The sequence below is a fragment of the Natator depressus genome, chromosome 2, assembly GCF_965152275.1.
Source record: "Natator depressus isolate rNatDep1 chromosome 2, rNatDep2.hap1, whole genome shotgun sequence".
Classification (NCBI taxonomy): domain Eukaryota; kingdom Metazoa; phylum Chordata; order Testudines; family Cheloniidae; genus Natator; species Natator depressus.
In genome coordinates, this window is record NC_134235.1 from 218,909,931 (window position 1) to 218,931,154 (window position 21,224).

Here is a 21,224-nt window from a genome sequence, read left to right on the forward strand (position 1 = left end):
TTGGTCAGGAATCTGTTATCCCGCCCGACTCTTCCCACAATTCCGAGTGCTAGGAATCTTCCCTCGAACACCTCCGCAATTTCAGGCGAAAAAGAAGGGATTTAACAGATGCCCAATGATATGTAAATAACATAAGCCCCTTAACCTGGGAAGAGGCCATTGGCGGTTCCTTCATACCATTAGGGGGAGTAATACACCATGCAAAAAAGGCTCCTAAGGTTACAAGCAGTAGTTGAAATAATGGCAAATGAAACCGGAGAAAGTTTAAGAGCCCTGGCCAAAGAAACAGGGGCAATCCGACAGATGGCCCTCCAAAACCGTCAGGCATTGGACATAGTGCTGACGGCAAAAGGAGGGACTTGTGCTCTCATTGGAAAAGACTGCTGTGTGTCTATACCAGACAACACCAATGAGGTAATAGATCGTGCTAGCCACTTAGAACAAATTGCATATCTTCCCCACAAAGAGCCAAGTTCTTTATGGAAGTGGCTAAGTAACCTTTTCAATTTCTCTGGTATAGGAAACTGGTTGTTTCAGGGAGCCCTAACTCTCCTGTTTGGAATCCTAATAATTTTTGTATGTTTTCAGTTACTTTCCTGTTGTATCCAAAATTGTGTCAGGCATGCTACACAGATAGCTGCCCCAAACCAGAGTGCTAATTTGATGATTTTAAATATCACTGATGGAAAAAAGAGATAAAGAACAATTGATATGTGGAACCCAGTCATTGTTGGTCATTGCGTAGCTTGACCAAAAGGAGGGATTGTGAAAGTAGAATGAATTATATTGAAATTATAATTCATTAAAGAAATGCTACTTGAAGGGTTTGTTGAAATATAGTTGTCAGGAAGAGAAACATTAAGGAGTGTGAGACAATGGGTCCTCAAACTAATTAACTTAGAGCTCCTACTGAGCTAGGAGATTGGTAAAGGTTAGTATGCAAATAAGATATGTATGTATATTTGTCAGTTTCTCTTTCTTTTGTCTCTTATGTTAAATTGGCTTTGGCTTAGCTGTATAAATAAGTTATCTTGAACCTCAGAAAGGGGCTCACATCTGGGTGCATTAGCAAAGCGCTTTGCTAATAAACAGAGTGGTCTGACAAATTATGTGAGTCCTGAATCTGACTTTGACAAGACTAACAGATTTATTTGGGCATAAGCTTTTGTGGGTAAAAAACCCACTTCTTCACCTACTCCATGCATCTGAAGAAGGGGTTTTTTTACCCACAAAAGCTTATGCCCAAACAAATCTGTTAGTCTGAAGAAGGGGGTTTTTTACCCACAAAAGCTTATGCCCAGATAAGTCTGTTAGTCTTTAAGGTGCCACTTTTATGTAGAAATCCATGATTAAACCAAATCTTCCTGACTAGTGATTCAAATCATGATTTAAATCAAATTGATTTAAATCAAATCCACTGTGCCTACCTCCAAATTAATTCTGGAAAAGCAGCAGTTAAAATAGCTTAATAAATAAACCTGTACCTGTTTTCTAGTATATGGGGCTCAGCAGATATGAAGGTAAAATCTCTGTATTGACAAGTGACGCTCCACCTTTTAAGCCACTCATCTGTTCTGGAGGTACAGAGTACTTTTTCTAAGACCAGTAATAAGGATGATACTCAAGCCAAGGTCAAAGTATTGATTAAAAAAAAAAAAAAGACCACAACATAATGTTCTATCTGAATCCTAGGGTTTTCTTCTCCATGTCAAAAATACCATTGTCTCAGCCCTATATTAGGTAAGATGCAGTCAGAACAGTCTGCTCTGCACTTAGTATGCTTTACATAACCAACGCACAATTCAAATATTAACTAACTCAGGCATGGTCTACGCTAAAAAGTTAGGATGATCTAGCTTCTTCACTCAGGGGTGTAAAAAATCCACTCTGGAATGATGCAGCTAGCCTACATGACCCCCCACTGTAGCAGGTCTAGAATTCTTCCCTGGACCTAGCTACTCCCTCTTCAGAGGTGGATTACCTATGCCTATGGGAGAACCGATCCCCTTCAGATAGGTCTACACTGAACCCCTACAGTGGTACAGCTGCCGTTTCGAGTTCAGACACCCTAATTCTCACAGCACCTGGCTGAAATAAGTATTACAGTACTCCCATTTTGCAGAAGACAAAAGCAAAACAGAGATTGTGACTTAGAATATCAGGGTTGGAACGGAGGTCATCTAGCTCAAAGGGGAGCCCATCCCCAATTTTTGCGGCAGATCCCTAAATGGCCCCCCCAAGGATTGAGCTCACAACCCTAAGTTTAGCAGGCCAATGCTCAAACCACTGAGCTATCTCTCCCACCTATTTTGATTTTGCGAAAAATGTATCAAAACAGTACACTTATTCCAAATGTGTAAATGAAAACAGATTTCGTTATTTCCATACAAGTTTGGGTATAGACGAGCCCTTCGGGCAGGCAGCTCTGTCTTTCCTGTTTGTTGCATCAGCTCTGAAATGAGAATCTCTGTGAGGCGGGGCGAACGTCTCCCTAGCTGCACTGTAAGGCGGAAAGCACATTTCCTGTCCCTGTGAAATACTTATAATGCTGCGAAGTTCATTTAAAAGGCAATTCCAACGCCTGTATTTAATCTCCTAACATACCAGCTCAGAACTAACCCCGTGCGTTTTGCCACAACACCATCTGGGCTTGACGCACGTACGGGACCAGCTCAGGGCGCGGCCATCTGCCTGGGCCCGCCGGAGGAGAGGGACTGTGCCAGGGGGTCTGCGGCCTTGCGTGTCCCGGGGGCGCGGGAGAGGCTCGGGGACAGACCCTGGCACCCGGCGATGCGCAGCGTCTCCTCAGCTAGCCCAGGGCCGGGCCGGGCCGCGGGAGGGCCCTAGGGTGCTCTGGCCTGCAGCTTCCGGAAAGCCGAAGTCAGGGCGGGAGACTGCGAGGGGTGGTCCTCACCTCAGGGGACCCTGGGCCGGGCGCTGTGAGGACGGGGGGCGGCTCCAGCTGATGGGGCGGGGCGGCTTGTCCCTCTCAGCATCCCGGCCTGAAAGGCGCCGCCTCCCCGCCGCCTCTTTCCTTCTTCCTTTGTCCGGAAGCTGGCAGGGCCGCCGTGGGCGCAGGATGAGCAGCGGCGGCGCAGGCGGCGATGGTCAGGCGGCGGCTCTCTCCGCCCGGGGCTCCCGCATCGCCAGCGGCGCCCGGGGCCTGCTGGACAAAGGCTTCGACTTGTACATCGCGGACCCCTTCGACCGGGACCGCAACCCGCGGGTGAGGGGAGCCGGCCGGGCACAGCCCCGCTTCCGGCGGGGGGGGGCTGAGGAGTCCCGCAGGTTTGGGGGCGTCCGTCCCTCCGAGCGGCAGACCGGGGAGAGGGCGAAGGGGCCCGCGACACGGGGATGGGCGCTGCGGAAGAGCGTTCCTTCCCTGGAGCCGGTGCCGGTGCCGGCAGACGGCAGGGGTCGTTAGGCGGTGGCTGGGGAAGCAGGCAAGGGGCGAGCCATCCATGGGAGCTGCTGACAGGGCCCCCATCGCCCCGATATCAGAGCCCCGCACAGGGTTGTATGCCCCCCCTGTGAGGCTGCAGTTCCCTTATCCCCCTTGCCCACACGGGAACCGAGGCACCCCGGCTATGTTCACACCGTGGCGGGGGCGGGGGCGAGAGGGAGTGACTTGCCCAAGGAGCAGGGCATTGAACACAGGGCACCAGAGTCCCAGGTTAGCAGCCTAAGCGCTGGAGCCTCCTTCCCGGCCACCTGTGGTGGTTGAGCGGGGCCGGGGAGGTCGGTGCTTAATCTGTGCCAGGCTCAGCCCTGGACCCGCTAGGGTTGGTAGTTCGTAGTCCCGGCACCTCGGGGCTTGCCACGTCCGTTCTGAAAGGGAAAAAATAATATTTGAGCCCTGGCACCTGTGTCGTTACAAATTAAGCACTGTGTGTAGGGTTCCTCGCGATTCCTAAAGCCGGGCTTTAAAACGGCCCTCTGTGAACTGGGCTGCTGCAGGGTGACTAGGAGTAAAGACGCAAGGCGGGAAGGAGGGGGAGAGCGAGACGCATTGTTGTTGCTGTTCGCTGTGGATGGTGCTGCTGAGCCAGTCTGGGCACGGTGGTTCAAACTGGTTTGTGCCAGTAATACTATGATGACGTTATTCGCTGCTCGGAAATCACCCTAACAAGGAGGTGCTGCTGCTGCTCCTGCCTTTCCCTCTGCTCCCTCTCTGTTTGCATCGTGTCAGAAGAACATGAGCGTGTCTGCTGCACTGTTGCATAATGAGACTACTTCCCTGCCCCAGCAACCAATGTTATGTATTGTTTGGTGTTATATTCCGACAGGATTAGGAATAATCAGTGTTCTATATTGTGAGAGCATTCATTTGCTAGCGCACTGTTGGATGCCAGCAAACAATTCCAACTCCTTTGATTCCATTTCCAGAGGCTAGTGGTTTTTCTGATACAAACAAGGTTTCTTGTTGTCCAGAGCAGAGTGAAATGTGTCAGGCTGTTGGCACAGTTGTCAGCCACAAACAATCAAAAACAGAATGTTAACTTAAAAATCATGAGAGCTTAAAAAATGAAATGTAGGGTTCTCTTTATTTGCCTCCTAGTTTTTGAGCCTTTATGGGTAACATTTTCAAGCTTTTCTCCACAACTAGGAGAACTAGAAACTTAGTTTAATTTTAAATGAAACTGAGATTCTCACATAATCACCTGGCTTCAGGAGTTGAGGCTTTAAGAAAAGCACCAAATATCCCAAGGTTTATGATAAAATAGCTTGTCACAGTTATTCTCAACTCTGGCAATCTTTCATACTGGACTCTGGCTAACAGGTTTGGGCCACTGAGTTGGAGATATGATAGTAAATGTTTCAGGCCCTTCCTATAAAGACAAAGGGAATCCAAATTGGATTATTTTTAGATGACGTCAGTTGTTTAATACCTGTCATTTTCTTTCAGGGCATTTTGAATTTGGGAACAAGCGAGAACAAACTTTGCTATGATTTAATACAGGAAAGAGTAAGTGGATATGAATAATTTGGAATTATGGATTTTGACCTATAGAATGGTATTGCAGCTGTCAGTTGAATTTTAATAATGGTGTGGTGTTTTACAGATGAATAATTTAGAACAGAATAAATAATGCCTTTAATTATCTCTAGCTAATTGATAGGATTATGACAAACAACTTTTTTAAACAACCACGCTTTATACTTAATATTTGTATATGGAACTGCACATTGTCTTTATCAGTCACTTTTCAGACTAGATTCACATTTTAAAATACAAAAATCTAACCCAGTTACTTCGGCTATTTCTTAACTGTACCAGGTAAAATTATTGTCTCCTTCCCAACCAACTGAGAAGCTAAGTTATGCACCATAGGCGCCAATTTCCCCTTTAGCTCGGGGGTGCTTGACTCCACCCAGACCCCGCCCCCACTCCATCCCTTCCCCCAAGTCCCCGCCCACCACAACTGTTCCCGTTCTGCCACCGTCCTGCTCTTCCCCACCTCCTCCCCCAAGCGCACCCCCTCCCTGCTCCTCCTCCTCTCTCCCGAAGGTTCCTACGCACTGCGAAACAGCTGTTCGCAGCAGGTGGGAGATACTGGGAGAAAGGGGGAGATGTTGGTCAGCAGGGCGGGCAGGAGGCGCTGGGAGGGAGGGGGAGGAGTTGGTCTGCAGGGCCACCAGCAGGCGGGAGGCGCTGGGAGGAAGTGGGGAGCTTGGCTGCCGGTGTGTGCTGCTGAGCAGCACCTGCTAATTTTTCTGTGTGGGAGCTCCAGCGTTGGAGCACCCACGGAGTCGACACCTATGGGGGCGCCCCTCCTCCAGACCCAACTCAGCCCCAAACCTGTCGCGGCTTGGGGAGGGGCGGCCTGAAGCAAGCCCCAGCCTGGATCGGCTAGGGGTGGGGCGCCTATCACATGGCCCCAGTTCAGGTGCTGCAGAGGGAAGAGAGAGCTGGGTGGAGTCCTCTCTCCCAGCCTTAGCCCCGGAGTACCCTCCTGCACCCCAAACCCCTCATTCCTGGCCCCACCCCAGAGCCCGCACCCCCAGCCAGAACCCTCACCCTATTTGCCCCAACCCTCTGCCCCAGCCCTGAGCCCCTCATCCCCAACCCACCCCAGAGCCCGCACCCCCAGCTAGATCCCTCATACCCCTGCACCCCAACCCTCTGCCCCAGCCCTGAGCACCCTCCCATACTCCAAACCCCTCAGCCCCACCCCCACCACATGAATTTTGTTATGTGCACCAATATGAAAGTGATGTGTCACACATCACCTCCATATTGGTGCACATAACAAAATTCATTCTGCACATGTGTGGGAAAAATTAGAGGGAACACTGCTGAGAAGGTAATTTAAACACAATTAACCTTTCATTTTTAAAATAATGCTGCATCTCCTGTAAATATTAAAAGAAAATGGTGGAGATTTTGGTGTGTATTCAAACAGTAATTATAGAATCTCTGAGATTAGTACTAGTATATTTTCACGCAGCAATGTGTTGGATTTAACCAGGACAGGACAATCCATAAATAACTTTTTGCTGATCTGAAGAAACTGCTGATGAGCATCTTACAAATAAAGAGATGGAAGTTTAAACTGGGAAGATGGATGTAACTCTGGAATATTAAGATTTTCCATCTCCCCATTGTTACAGAATGGTATTATGTAACTACATAGATTGTCATGTGGTTCAGTAGAACACAAACTCATAGGTAATAATACGTTTTTCTACAGTATGTTTTTTACGTCTTTCTGTTTTTTTATGTTAACAGCTCACAAGACCTGACATGAACTATCTGGAACCTCAACTTTTGCAATATTCTGATACACAAGGCATTGAAAGGTATGAAGTTATTAAAAGATTGTCTCTTTTTCAAAATTTGGTGTGGTTTCATTTAATCTACAAACCCAGGGGTTTATACCCAGTTTAATATTAGCTGCTTGCTCTGAAGATGTTTTTCTGTTTTCTGTTGGTTTTCAAGAGTTACTTTCCTGGTTTTTTTCCGGCTCCTCTGACCTTTACCCTACCGCCTCCCCCCCAAAAAAGCATGACACCTGTCATATAGGCAGGGGAGAATGCTGTGGAGGTCCTTTCACAGCTAGTAGCAGTAATTCTCACAGGCAAACTCTGGCAGTGAACAGTTAAGCTATAACTCTGTGTTCTTCAGAAACAGAATCAGGGTGAATGCTGATCCTGTAAATATCAATGGGAATTTTGCCATTGACTTAGGTGGGGTCCGCCTGAGAATATAATCTTGATTTACTCAGATTTCACTGAGTTTTGTTGCACCAATTCTTGGGTTCCTTCCAAAACCAGGTCCCAACAGTGGAGTGGGTGCAAAGATGCATCTGCTTTTTCTAGTTATTTTTTCATACAGTTATCATAGTTCTGGGGTGGCCAAACATACTGACCCTCCAAGCCACATACGATAATCTTCAAAAGTTCAAGAGCCCAGTGTGCCTGCTTGGGGTTCAGGGCTTCAGCCCTGCAGCAAGGTGATGGGGCTAGGGCCTTCTGCCCTGTAGGGAGGGAGGTCTTGGTGTTTCAGCCCTATGGCAGGCACCCCACTCCTGCTGAAGCCCCTAGCACCAGCATGTATGCCCGATGGGGCTGAAGCCCTGAGCCACTGCAGGGCTGAAGCCCCGAGACCAGCGGTTCTCAACCTGTGACCACATGCAGCCCAATTAGCACAGAGCTGCAGCCCAGATGTGTGCTATAAGAATTCAAAATTTGCTGCTCTGGTCTGGCAGGGGGCGGGGCTGGCTGAGGGTGCGAGAGCGTAAGGCAGCCTGCAGGAGTGCTTCTGCCAGCAGAGGGCTGGCGAGTACTGCAGGGGATGGGAGAGTGGGTGTCTGGGCAGGTTGTGTGTGGGGGGGGGGAATTCTCGGCAGTGAGGGAGTGAGGTGCTGGGAACTAGGGGTTTGTGGGAATGCTGCAGCACCCCCAGGTTTTAGATGGGACTCTGCTCTTGGCCCGGTTCCTCTGGTCCTGGTTGCTAGCCTGTGCCCAGTGCTCCACTCCTAGCTGCCCAGTGCCACGTGGCTGGGTCCGGCTGCCTGGCCCCATGCCCATGGCTCAACTCCTGGCCCCGCTCTGTGGAGGGGTCTCTGGGTGGGCGAGGGGGTGCTGGGCATAGGGAACTGTGGGGCAGTTTTTTGCGGGGGGAAGAGGGGTGCTGTGAGATGAACTTTAACTGTAAAAGAGCCACATGAGGCTCATGAGCCACAGTTTGGCTTCCCCTGTCATAATTGATCCACATTTATTAAAATTCTGCACCAGACAGTTTTAGTGGGAAAGAGCCTATCCAAAGCAACCTAGGCTGTGGAAGCTACAGTTGCTGGTTGTCCTTCACACCAGCCTGTTCATTTTGGCCTACTGCATGTCTCCACCTCAAGTCCTATAACAAGCCAGACATCTTCAGAGGCTGAACTTAGTGGAACCAAAATTTGTCCATCTTTCATGAGAGTAAAAGTGTATCATGCATTTGTCCTATTCTAGATAAAGCCTATTTTATGTATTTTGATCTTTTTGTAAGAAGAATTATGTAATGCAAAGTGTTTTAATTTTGCATTTCAGCTTCAGAGAAGAAATTGCCAAATTTCTCACTGAGTATGCCAAAGCTCCAAAAGCACTGAATCCAGAGCATGTAAGAAATGAGTGCTTCATCTCTGCATCTTGCTTTTTTTAGCTATAGATATTTTCTATACAGATTTGCTTATCTTTTAGAAGGTATTATAAAAGCATTTCCAGGAGTCTTATCAAATTTAAAATAGTCTGGATTGCAAACAACACGTGAAACTAGTTACAAACCCACTTAGTATGAAGAACTTATGCTGTTGTTCTTTGACCCGTAACTGATCTTAAATCCATGAAGTTCTAGGGCCCACTTGCTCCAGATTTATGTTGTAGGGAGGAGCTATACCCATGAGGAGGAAAACTGCAGGTTGGGTTCTGAAAGGGTTAGGGAGTTATGGCTGTATTCTTCCCACCCCCTTTACTGCCATGGAAAAACTGTGTGTGTGGAGACTATGAATTGGGTATGAGGGAAGCGGTTATGTCTCCCCAAATCATTTGCATAGGTTCCAAATTTAGAGTAATAGCTTGTGTACTTATGTATAACAAAATGAGCACTAAAATTCTTCCAGCGGTTATTACGTAAAACTCTCATTGACTTCAGCTGGGAGCGGCATATGCACAGTAACAAGATATGGCTGATAAAAGCTTCATTTACTTCTGGGCTCTGATATTATAGGCAACAATATATCAAGACTTTTCTATCCACCTCTGGATAGTAGGTGTGTAGCACTCTTGAGGCCTCAGTTAATCTGCCTCCAGCTGCTGGGAGCTAGAAAGAGCTTTCTGTATCTTCATCTCTTTCTTTCTCACACACACCACCATTGAGCCTCTGGACTGTTGGAAAGGAGGCATTATTGCAGGACTGCACATTTTGGGAAAAACTTTCCAACAGATAGTGGTTATAAATCTTTCCGCTAAACCCAACTTTAGGTCTCAGTGTTGCCGCTCATGTGTGATGTGCATGCAGGTTCAATTTAGAAGGCTGTTGACTTTTTTTAAACCAATAGTGCAAACCATCTGTTTTTTGGGTTTTTTTTAGTTTATTTTCAAAATATTACAAATTGTGAAGCTGGGGTTTACAATGAAATGCATTAAAAAACCTTAACTGTAGAAGCACGACCAGCTTGGATATTATATATAACACTCTAGTTTGCAAGATCACAATCTTGCTTTACAATAATGGTTGCTTTTTAATAAAGTTCTTATCAAATCCAATTCTTGCATATTCTTTAGTTTTCTAAGTATTACATTCTAACCAGCCACGAAGGTGTTGGTAATTCTGTTGATATAATGTTGTTTACTTGTTTCAGATAGTTGTTATGAGTGGCTGTTGTGCTGTCTTTGCTACCCTTTCAACTGTGTTATGTGATCCTGGAGGTAAGCTTAAAAATAAATGTTCTTAATCTGAAAGCATTATATATACAAAAAAAATGAAATTCACCTGTAGTTTAATGAATGTATGTCATCCACAGTGGCAGTAACCTAGCTATTTATTGTATTTATATTAAAAGGGATAAAAGACACCTATCCAAGGCTCTAGGTGCCCTGACATATTAATTACAAAAATCCCAGCAGCATTAAAATAATAATTCCAATAGAAATCCAACTAGCCACCTACAGAGATTCGTTTTCACTGCTTCATTATTACAGAAAGCATATATTTAGTCCTCTCCAAAATCCCTGTCAAAGATCTTTCAGCGTGCCTGGAAGGTCACCAAATCTGGGCAGTTTTGGATAATGGGAGGGAGTGAATTCCAGAGTCTCAATGCCCTCACAGCGAACACCATGCCAGCCTCCTCCTCTCTATTATAGTGAGAGCACCCCTCTCAGGTACCTATAAGATGTAAACTTTGGGAACAAGCACTGTTGCTGAATGTTCTGAAAACGTATGGAAATGTAAGTTTTCAGTGTTAAAAGCAATGGTAGTATACAGATTAATCAAAATGGCAAGCGTTACTTCTAGACTTTGTTTACACGAACCACAGAAAATATTGACTGCAAATGATAAATACAGATATAAATTAAATAAGGATATGAATAGGCTACCCTGGAAATACCGCAGTACGCAGGAATAAGTAGGATGCAAGGAAAAGAAGATCTGCTTATATCATTGCAGCACCTAAATGAGGATGGGGAGAAGGAGGAGGGAATGCAAATCTTGGAGTCAAGCCAGTAGCCATGTGTATGGTTCAAACTACTGGTTGTAAAGTTCTGAGTGTAGAACATCATGACAGAAATAAAAGCTTAAATAATAAGGGAGTTGCATGGAAGGAGCTACCTTAAAAGATGGAAAAGAAAGAACATCCATTTGAAAAGGAAGTGGCTGTATTGTATCTGACAATATACAACTATGGTGCTTGGATACCACAGTGAATGGTGCAGTATAAAAACCTATATACTGTATAAAAGATCAAATGGGCATTATAACATGGGGGAAGCTGGCAGCTGAGTATAATACAGAAAAAGTAATTAAGATTTACAGCATTTACCTGAAGAAAAGATGGCAACAGTTGACCATTAACAAAATGATAATTTAAGAACACACTAGTCATATGCCAGTTTTGATATTAAAGAAACACCCAGTGGGTCAGGTCACCTTCAACTCATGCTTCATAAGTGATTGTCAAAATAGATATTGAAGTAAAAATGCAACGAAAAAAAACAAAGTGACTTGGCAAATGGAACAAATTGCTTTATGCTGGGTATCAGTAGCCATTCACTTTAGTGTGCAAAGTAGATGGTGAGAGTAGATTTGATATATATCTCTTGGAAACAACAGAGTCAGTCTGTTAATGTATAGTGAAGTAATTGATAATGGGAATGTTTAATGTTACCTCTTATTTGAATTTTTGGTTTAGATGGGTACCTTATTCCTACTCCATATTATGGTGGAATAAATTCAAAAACCTGGCTGTATGGTGGAATACAACCTGTCCATGTGCCTTTGTTTAGTGAGGTAAAACTTCCGTTTATTAAAGACTGTATTATATGTGCGCACAAAAATGTATGTTAAAGAATTTGATTGACAGTTTCACACGGAGCATCAAAGCAACAAAAGACCACAGATTAAAGCAGGCATGGAAACTGAACTAGCCTCTCATCTTTTGATGTTTGGAGTGTTGTTGTAGCCATGTTGGTCCAGGATATTCAAAAGACAAGATGCGTGAGGTCTTATCTTTTATTTAACCAGCTTGTGTTGGTAAAAGAGACAAACTTTTGAGCTTACATATAGCTCTTCTTCAGTTCTGGGCTCTGTGTAAACTCAAAAGTTTGTCTCTTTCACCAGCAGAAATTGGTTCAATAAAACATATGACCTCACCCACCTAGTCTCTCATCTTTAGAGGAAGACTGTCTTGTTCAGGTTGCAGCATATTGGTTGGATGGCGTGATCAACTTTATACTTCAACTGTCTATACAGTACCTGCTCTGTTTACATGCAGAATAAGTTTTGCAGAACTGGCTGTTCACCTTTCACAAGTGTTAAATTCATTGTGTAAATGTTTATTTTCTCTAGCCCTGGAATATGAATTTCTTTCTCGAGTTGTACATTTTGGTTCACTGTGGGAAGGCGAGAGCAGTCTGGGATAAAGATAACATTTAAAAACAAAATTATTGATGTGTGGACAGGATTATTCTTGGTTATGAATTTGGAGATGGACCTTGGTTTTGTTCCAGTAGCTTGTTTTTCCTCCTTCCTACTTGCACCATTGTTTTTGAAAACTTGCTTTGCCTATGCTATTCAGCAGTCACACTTAGGGTATGTCTGTGCTGCAATTAGACAATCACAGTTGGCCCGCAGCTCACATGGCAGGACTGTTTAATTGTGGTGTGGAGGTTCATGGTCAGGTTGCAGTCTGAGCTCTGGGACCCTTCTACCTCACAGGGTTCTAGAACCCAGGCTGCAGCCCAAGTCTGAATGTCTATACTGCAGTTAGACAGCCCCTTAGTCTAAGCCCCGCAAGCCCGAATCAGCTGGCATGGGCAAAGCAGGGGCTTTTAATTGGAGTGTAGACATATCCTTAGAAGGTAAGGGGAGCAATAGTAACTATAGTCAGATATTGCTCTCTTCCAGAAATCACTTCTGGAAATACATATCAGATACATCCCTCTCCTCTTTAAAGCTCCCTTCCATTTAGACTGGATTATTTTAGAAACATTAACTACTATTATATTTGCATTATTTGGAAATGATTCCTTAACTGTTTTTTGTCGGTTTTGTCTTGCACAGGTGACTGATGAAGAAAGTCACCCTTTTCAATTAACAGTTGAAAAATTAGAGGCTGCCCTACAGAGAGCTAAAGAACAGGTAGGAATTGTATTAACTGATCTCCAGCTGTCTGTGTTTTCTCTAAGTACAATGTAAATAACTCAGTTTCGCTCAACATTGGAATGTTATTTTATCTGGCTTAAAACCCAACTGCTTAAAAGTATTACAGGCATGCGCACAACTCTGGCAACAAAAAAGACTTAAATTTCCCATATAAACCAGACAATGTGATAATGTATTGAGTCTGCATCATACTACTTTGTACAGAATGAGTCTTAAAATATATGTTTTTGTAGACTTAGTTTTTCATTCACTGGGCTTACAGAAGTTTGGAGTGTAGTAAAGGCAACACATTCAGGTCTTTAAGAAGAGTAAAAGCATTACTTGAGTGGTCTGTTCAATTGAAAAAAAAAAAAAGTCTTGTCAGATTTGAAGGGAGTCCTGTCAAGTTCCACCTAGCCAAGAGAACTGGGGACCATGAAACAGGCCTTGGTAATGGGGGATGCAAAGCCTGGAAAAACAAGAGACCACTCCTTGCAGAAAGTTGTTTTTCAAGGATTTTCAAGTATTTCAAAAATACTACCTTAGTTTTCTGTTGAAGTTATATTAAATTGCCTTATTCTAAGCATTCTTGCTTGAATGACTTCAACATGGTTGCACAGTTTGTCTTGTACTCTGGGTTTCTTTCATCCTATTCTGTTTCATGTGTTTATTTTGTGATAGTCTATTACATTTTGCTGTTGCTTGTCACATAGTTTGGGCCAAAATACAACATACCTTTTAAAATTATCTGGTAGGGAATATACTTTAAATTCTAAATATCTGTAATTATTTAAATCCACACATTCATAGAAAAAACATGAAGGCATTATTTATATTGAACCTGTTTGCGGTGTTTTGCTCAATCATCCAGAAGAGGGAACACATAATAACTAGCAAATCTTGTTACCAGAGCTGTGGCGGTAGCATTGATCATACTGGTTTCATAAGAAGAAAGTAAACTAAGTAGAGTTACTGTTCTGTGTTTTCTAATTAACACAGGGTGAAATGTAAGGTTTGATAAAAGGTAAAAGACATAGTTGCAGTAGGGAAGAAAATGTTTAAGTTTCGAAGAGAGTATTGCAAACTACAGTAAAGCCTACAAATAAAATTGCAAAATGTTTGTATCTCTTTATAGTAAATGTGTTACAAACATAGTTATAGAGTTAAACAACCTACTGAAAGTTACTAGCTTGACTTCTATATACATGAAACATTTATTTCATCATTTTCAGCACCTATCTCAAGCTGTGGGCATATTACAGTTTAAAATAGATTATTATTTTTTTTTTTTAAATTTGTAGTAAATTTAAACACAGTCTCTGTTAATATTTTTGACTATCTGCTTCCTATAGTCATTTGCATCAGTGACCAGTGAAGTCTCTGTCCTCACAAGACTTATTTGCCACAGTTAACTTTCTCTGTATTAAGTGGCCACTGGTAAAAGCATTTTTGGCCATACAGAGATGTACACTTCCACTTGATTTGTATTGAAGCTGTTCAATTTAGGTTGTAGGAAGAGCAGTTCCAACTATAGCTGGGGCTGGGACTCAGCACACAGGTGCAGTAGTACCAGATCCTAACAAAGACACGTTAGCTAACGTCCCTGTGTTAGCTGTTGTCCACAGGTTTTGCTATATTAATACAGTCACCTATCAGTGTTTGTTGGTATCATAATGCAAGCAGATTAAGCAAGACTAAGGGACCACAAGGTGGATTTAAGAGGCTCTGTCACTTAAACTGAGAACATGGTCCCTTAACAGTAACGTTCCAACATGTATATGTATCTGTTTATTAGACGTACCTTGGGTTTTGTCTCAAATAAAATTTCAATATTTTAAGAAACTTTTAAGTAATCCGTATTGTTGTTCTAGTACATGAAACTGTCTCTCTCTTTAACAAAAATTACAGTACTGGAAATATTCAGTTTAATGATCTGATTGACTAAATATCAAGGGCTTTGTAGTAGCTTGAATGCAATTTTATGCAACATCTGCTAATTAATCTTGTGTTACAGTTTTGTAAAGTCTTGAATTTTACATTAACTACCCTTCTAATTATAACACTTCAGTGTACTATCTATAATTCCCTCCTCCCCATACACCGAAATAGCTGTAAAAATCAGGACTTGAATAGGACACTGCTTTTTGTGTGGAAGGGTACTTAAAGTGCACTGGAATCATTTATTTTGCAGGCAGCAGGGAGAAAGTTTAGTTGTTAATTTTTTATGACAAGTATCTTTCCCTTTTAGATAGTAAAGATTGTAGGATTTGGCCCAAACTTAGCCGGAAAGTCCCATAAAATCAATGGAAAATTGTTAATGTTGTATCTTAAAGGCAATTTTGCTCTTGCATGTTCAATTTTTATTTGGAAGCTTTATATTTAATGAACTTTAACTTTTAGAGACCTGTATGATTCAATCCTTATAAAATTGAAGCTGTTTTCAAGAATAATATTACAAATAACTGCTTTGGGACAATTGTTACTGGAAGGCTCCAAAATAGATTTATTTCTCATTCAGTTCATGCTCATAACTCCTATTAATGTTAATGTAAATTACATATATCAAGGGGAGAATAGATTTCAATGTTCTCTCACAACCAAAAGTGCATTTTCCTCTTTGTTTTTTTGTCTCACGTGTGATAGAAGTTCCTTGGATTTTTGCCCTTAAAAATAACTGCCCTCCTTTGAAGGCTAGAGCGGGGTGAGAAAAATCCTCAACAGAGCCAGTTCACTAAAAACTAGATGGGGTAAACTCAAAATAGAAGTGTGGCCTAATTCCAAATTTATCCTGTACATCAATTAGTGGATGACAATTCCTCCTATTGACGTACTGTTTGAATATAACGGTTTATATTTCTTGCTATAATCATTGTAGTAATTGGCTATGTGTGCAATATAAAACTTTTTGTTAGATAGAGAATATGTTAAATGTGTGTGCTGATTAGTATATATTGCATTAGTATTCAATGGATGAGTTTTTCCTGAGTGTCCCACTACATACTGTATAAAAATATAATATAAAAAAAGCATTAAGTTGTGTGTTCCTACTTGCATAACTTGTGTGGGATTCTTTTCTCTACACAGTATTTACAGCCTTTTATAATTGGAGGGGAGAAAACTCTCTAAACTCTGTAGAGTTCTATTTCAAATGTACTTTCCTCCATGATTGAGCAAGACAGTTGGTTATAAGTAATTATTTACTTCAGTGTTTGTTTTAACTTTTCTAAATTCCTTTTAGGACATCAAGAAACTTAAATTTCATACTTCTACTGCCTTAGATGCTCTTAATTTTTTAAGGCAATAAGTGAAAAAATTTTACTCAAAAACTGGTTGTGAGATATGAAGGTCCAAATTCTGCTCTGTTATGTCAGTCTGTATCCTTAGTAACACCGCTGAACTCTATGGAACGATTCTAGAAGTGTAAATGAGAGCAGAATTTGGTCCATACTGCATTATAACCCTGCCTGTTGGTATTCATATTTTTATGGAACTAGGGCTAGTTCGATTTACATTTGTCAGTAAATTATTTGATATATTTCTTTGATGCTATTAACTGAAAAGGTTGGGTAAACTAGAGAACAAGTTGCGTAGCCGGAACTTCTTGTGTTTTAGTGGTTTATTATTAAAGAAGGATCACATGTGCTCATGTGCAACCAAGTAATTATTAATAACTTTTTATTGAAGGGGTAGCAGCTATATAGCCTCGCTAGTCATTTGTTTGACGTCACGTTGGCGTCTCCGACTATCAGTTTTTCTTTTTTCAGGGCATCCGAGTCAGAGCATTAATCCTGATCAACCCTCACAATCCATTAGGGGACATTTACCCAGCACAGTTACTGAAAGAATGTCTAGAGTTTGCGCACAGGTTTGAGTCCTAGCGCTATTTGTTTGGGATTTAATTTCCATGATGCAATATGCTAGTTATAAAAGTCACCTTTGGTAATCTTATTTTGTTCCATTGGGCATTGACCTGTGGGAGGGGTGGTTCCTTGTAGAGTTTATTATCCTATAACTATCCTTTCTATGCAGCCTTTCTGGGGAAATTTATAAGTGAAATTACTTAAAGTGGGACCCAAGATGCTATTTCTGAATGAATAGCCCTATGCTGAGAGTTAGCTCTTTGTGCAACTAAACAAAAAGCTTTCTTGTATGCATAGCATTGTTTCTGTGTTTAATGCATGTGTCAAAAAAATGAAAATTGATTAATTATCAAAGTCTTTAGGAGCAAGAGTGTATAATACAGATAGAACTTTCATTTGAAAAATTACCAAAATAATGTTATAAAATTGGCATTGTGAAAAAGGCATCTAATTGGCTAGGGAAGGTTCCAGGTATCAAGGTATCCTTCATGTTGAGCTAGTTTAAGATTTATAAGTCAATTTACTCTTCCTCAGAGAAGGAAGACCCCAAAAAAGAAAGTCTCTTCTATTTTGCTTTTATTCTTCCTCTGGCTCAGAGTTCATATTCTAGGATCTAACAATTTCCTGAAGCCTGGATGGGGGAGCATTTGCCACATTTAGCCTTTGCAATTTTGTACACATTCAAATCCAATGAAATATCATTGGAAGTTTTCCCAAATAAGGGCTGAAAAATTTGTCCTTATGCTTTTAGGTTTTCAGAGCAGCAGCAAATTTCTGATGATCTAAAATATAACAGGTTGGTATGCATTGATCAGCGCATACCAAAAATATCCTGTTTATGAAATTATTTTTACTTTTGAAGCAAATTAACATAAAACTGTATAACTTCTGATGATCTAGTTTTCTTTCATGGAAATAATTGTGACAGTTTGAGTTCTCAGAACTCTTATAAATTGTCAAAGCTGAATACTGCAAATTAGGGCTGTCAAAGAATTAAAAAAATGAATCGCTATTAATCGCATGACTAAAAAAATAAATCACGCGATTAATTGCACTGGTAAACAATAATATAATACCATTTATTTAAATATTTTGGGATGTTTTCTACATTTTCAAATATATTGATTTCAATTACAACACAGACTACAAAGTGTACAGTGCTCACTTTATACTTATTTTATTATAAATATTTGCACTGTAAAAAACAAAAGAAATAGAATTTTTCAGTTCACCTAATACAAGTACTGTAGTGCAATCTCTTTATCATGAAAGTTGAACTTACAAATTTAGAATTATATACCAAAAAAAACTGCATTCAAAAATGAAACAATGTAAAACTTTAGAGCCTACAAGTCCACTCAGTCCTATTTCTTTTTCAGGCAATCAGTCAGACAAACAAGTACGTTTACATTTGCAGGAGATACTGCTGCCCGCTTCTTGTACACAATGTCACCTGAAAGTGAGAATAGGTATTCTCATGGCACTATTGTAGACAGCGTCATGAGATAATTATATGCCAGTTGAGGTAAAGATTCATACGTCCCTTCATGCTTCAGCCACCATTCCAGAGGACGTGCGTCCATGCTGATGACGGGTTCTGCTTGATAACAATCCAAAGCAGTGTGGACCAGCGCATGTTCATTTTCATAATCTGAGTCAGGTGCCACCATCAGAAAGTTGATTTTCTTTTTTGGTGGTTCAGGTTCTGTAGTTTCCGCATCGGGGAGTTACTCTTTTAAGACTTCTGAAAGCATGCTCCACACCTCCTCCCATTCAGATTTTGGATGGCACTTCAGATTCTTAAACCTTGGGTCAAGTGCTATAGCTATCTTTAGAAATCTCACATTGGTACCTTCTTTGCGTTTTGTGAAATCTGCAGTAAAAGTGTTTTTAAATTAACAACATATGCTGAGTCATCATCCGAGACTACTATAACATGAAATTATGAAAGAATGTGGGTAAAACAGAGCCAGAGACATACAATTCTCCCCCAAGGAGTTCAGTCAGAAATTTAATTAACGTATTATTTTTTTAATGAGCGTCATCAGCATGAAAGCATGTCCTGTGGAATGGTGGTCGAAGCATGAAGGGGCACATGAACGTTTAGCATATCTGGCACATAAATACCTTGCAGTGCCAGCTACAAAAGTCCCATGCAAACGCCTGTTCTCACTTTCTGGTGACGTTGTAAATAAGAAGTGGGCAGCATTATCTCCCGTAAATGTAAACAAACTTGTTTGTCTTAGCAATTGGCTGAATGAAAAGTAGAACTGAGTGGACTTGTAGGCTCTAAATTTTGCATTGTTTTGTTTTTGAGTGCAGTTATGTAACAACAAAAATCTACATTTGTAGATTACACTTTTAAGATAAAGAGATTGCACTACAGTACTTGTATGAGGTGAATTGAAAAATACTGTTACTTTTGTTTATCATTTTTACAATGCAAATATTTGTAATCAATTAATGTTCTTTTAATATAATGTGAGCAATGTACACTTTGTATTCTGTGTTGTAATTGAAGTCAATATATTTGAAAATGTAGAAAAACATCCAAAAATATTTAATAAATTTCAATTGGTATTCTATTGTTTAACAATGCAATTAAAACTGCGATTAATCACGATTAATTTTTTGAGTCAATCACGGGAGTTAACTGCGATTAAGCGACAGTCCTACTGCAAATGTATTTTTTTGCGTCAGGACTCACAGACTTCAGGATGCAGCAGTCTTCTAAAGTCAGTAGTAAAACAGCATTTTGGAGGGGGAAAAAAAGACCATCCACCCTCACCCCGAAAAAAAGAGAGCCTTAAATTTTCAAGCAGAATAATTTTGTATTCTGAAATTGAATTTTCTTTTTTAAATTATAAAAATAAAGGGTTCTGTTACACTGGAATACCTGCACTGCTTGGGTGTTTAAAGGCATCCTGCCGTTGATTCTATATTTCTGAATATACCCAAAGCATGCTGGTATCCAGTGTAATCACACAACTTGCTGTGTATTTGTGGCTTTAACTTTGGGACTATAAAAGGGAATATATATTAAATAAAACTCGCCATGCACTTATCTAACAGAATTGCACTCAGATTCATGTCTTGTTGCAATAAGTTCTGCATGTTAACTACAATATGTTGCTGCATTTTGTGTTTGTTTTTAAATAATTGGTTGTGGGGAACTATATCTGTCTTGCAGAGACATTCTTAGCACTCAGTAGAATTTTATTTTAGACATACTTTTGCACCTAGTTCTGCTGGGAAGTACAGATTTATATAAAAATGGATGTTGGTAAAATGTAAGTGCTTAAACTGAAACTTGTAATCTTAAATAAGAATTGATATTTTGAGTAAAACTTCTCTGGGGTGAGTATAATTATAAATAGGAAATAATTGTGGTAATTTATACGTAGAAATTTGTTAAACTTTGACTTTTAAATACTTCTCTAACATATTTATTTATTTTTATACATAGATATCAATTACATGTAATAATAGATGAAATATATATGCTGTCTGTGTACGATGATACCACCTTCACCAGTGTTCTTAGCTTAGATTGGTAAGTGTTGTAGCTTTCTACTATTATAATGCCAAATAGAACATGTGCCATCTGTTCAGATTTCTGGGTGGCTAGTCTTTATATCTCCACCTTTGTAACTGAAACTGGTTAATGCACAGTGCCTTATTTTGGGTGCGTACAAGATTGTTTGCTTGCTTGTAACTAGTGCAGATGCATCAGCATGCTTACCAGGAGTGGGGAGAGGAGTTTGTATTCCTAGTTGCTTCATTATGTCCAGTGGCTCCTGTTGCCACACAGACTGCACTTAAGGTTTTCATTAGAATGTTTATAGCCCTTAATGGACTCTTTCTATATAAGATGTCAGAAGTCCTTCAAGTTATCTACTCTATCCTCTCTCCATCTGGAATCAGATATTTTGGAGCTTTTGGGTTTCCTGGGGCATGTGAGGAAGAACATATCCCCACTAAAACACATAGGCATTTTGGCAACTTATAAATTTTGTTTTCACAAAATACAGAATGTTCATTTTTAACTCTGTATTTAAGCACTTATTGAAATGCACCTCATACAGTCGTAATTATCCAGGTAAATCCAAATCTGCCTAGCACAGCAAGCATCTGGCTGTTCTCCTATAATCCGTAAGAAAAATTGGATAAGGGCCAAATTTTCAAATACAGAATGAAGTCTGTGGTAAAAATTTTTTTTTTTAAAAAAAGAGGCTTTTCTCTCTGCAAATTCATCCCAACATTATAGAGCTAAAGGATACAATCATCAGCTCACCCTGTAGCAAGCCAGGGCTACTAACCAAGGTATGCACTGAGCTGTGGATCTAGTGTTCTGCTCTGCATTCTTCTTCCTTTATGAGGCTGTGGCTCAATGGAGCCACATTGTGTGAAGACATGCCCTAAATAGGTCCCTTTCTCCACTTCCATGATTTCATATGCAGAGTCATCATGGAGTTCAGAACACTATGAAGTGCAGGAGGTATAGAGAGCCCTCTTGTGGA

At 41.0% G+C, this 21,224-nt stretch overlaps 1 protein-coding gene across 1 annotated transcript in view; it reads left to right on the forward strand.

The window, feature by feature from the left end:
* Positions 1-3,017: 3,017 nt before the first annotated feature.
* Positions 3,018-21,224, forward strand: part of LOC141983148 (1-aminocyclopropane-1-carboxylate synthase-like protein 1) — a 30,436-nt gene continuing 12,229 nt past the window's right edge. Inside the window, exons 1-9 of the mRNA XM_074945925.1 lie at positions 3,018-3,226; positions 4,907-4,966; positions 6,731-6,801; positions 8,536-8,605; positions 9,846-9,912; positions 11,394-11,491; positions 12,764-12,841; positions 16,609-16,709; positions 20,171-20,257. Coding sequence (XP_074802026.1) covers positions 3,080-3,226; positions 4,907-4,966; positions 6,731-6,801; positions 8,536-8,605; positions 9,846-9,912; positions 11,394-11,491; positions 12,764-12,841; positions 16,609-16,709; positions 20,171-20,257 — 779 coding nt within the window. The 5' untranslated portion in view covers positions 3,018-3,079. The remainder of the gene's footprint in view (positions 3,227-4,906; positions 4,967-6,730; positions 6,802-8,535; positions 8,606-9,845; positions 9,913-11,393; positions 11,492-12,763; positions 12,842-16,608; positions 16,710-20,170; positions 20,258-21,224) is intronic.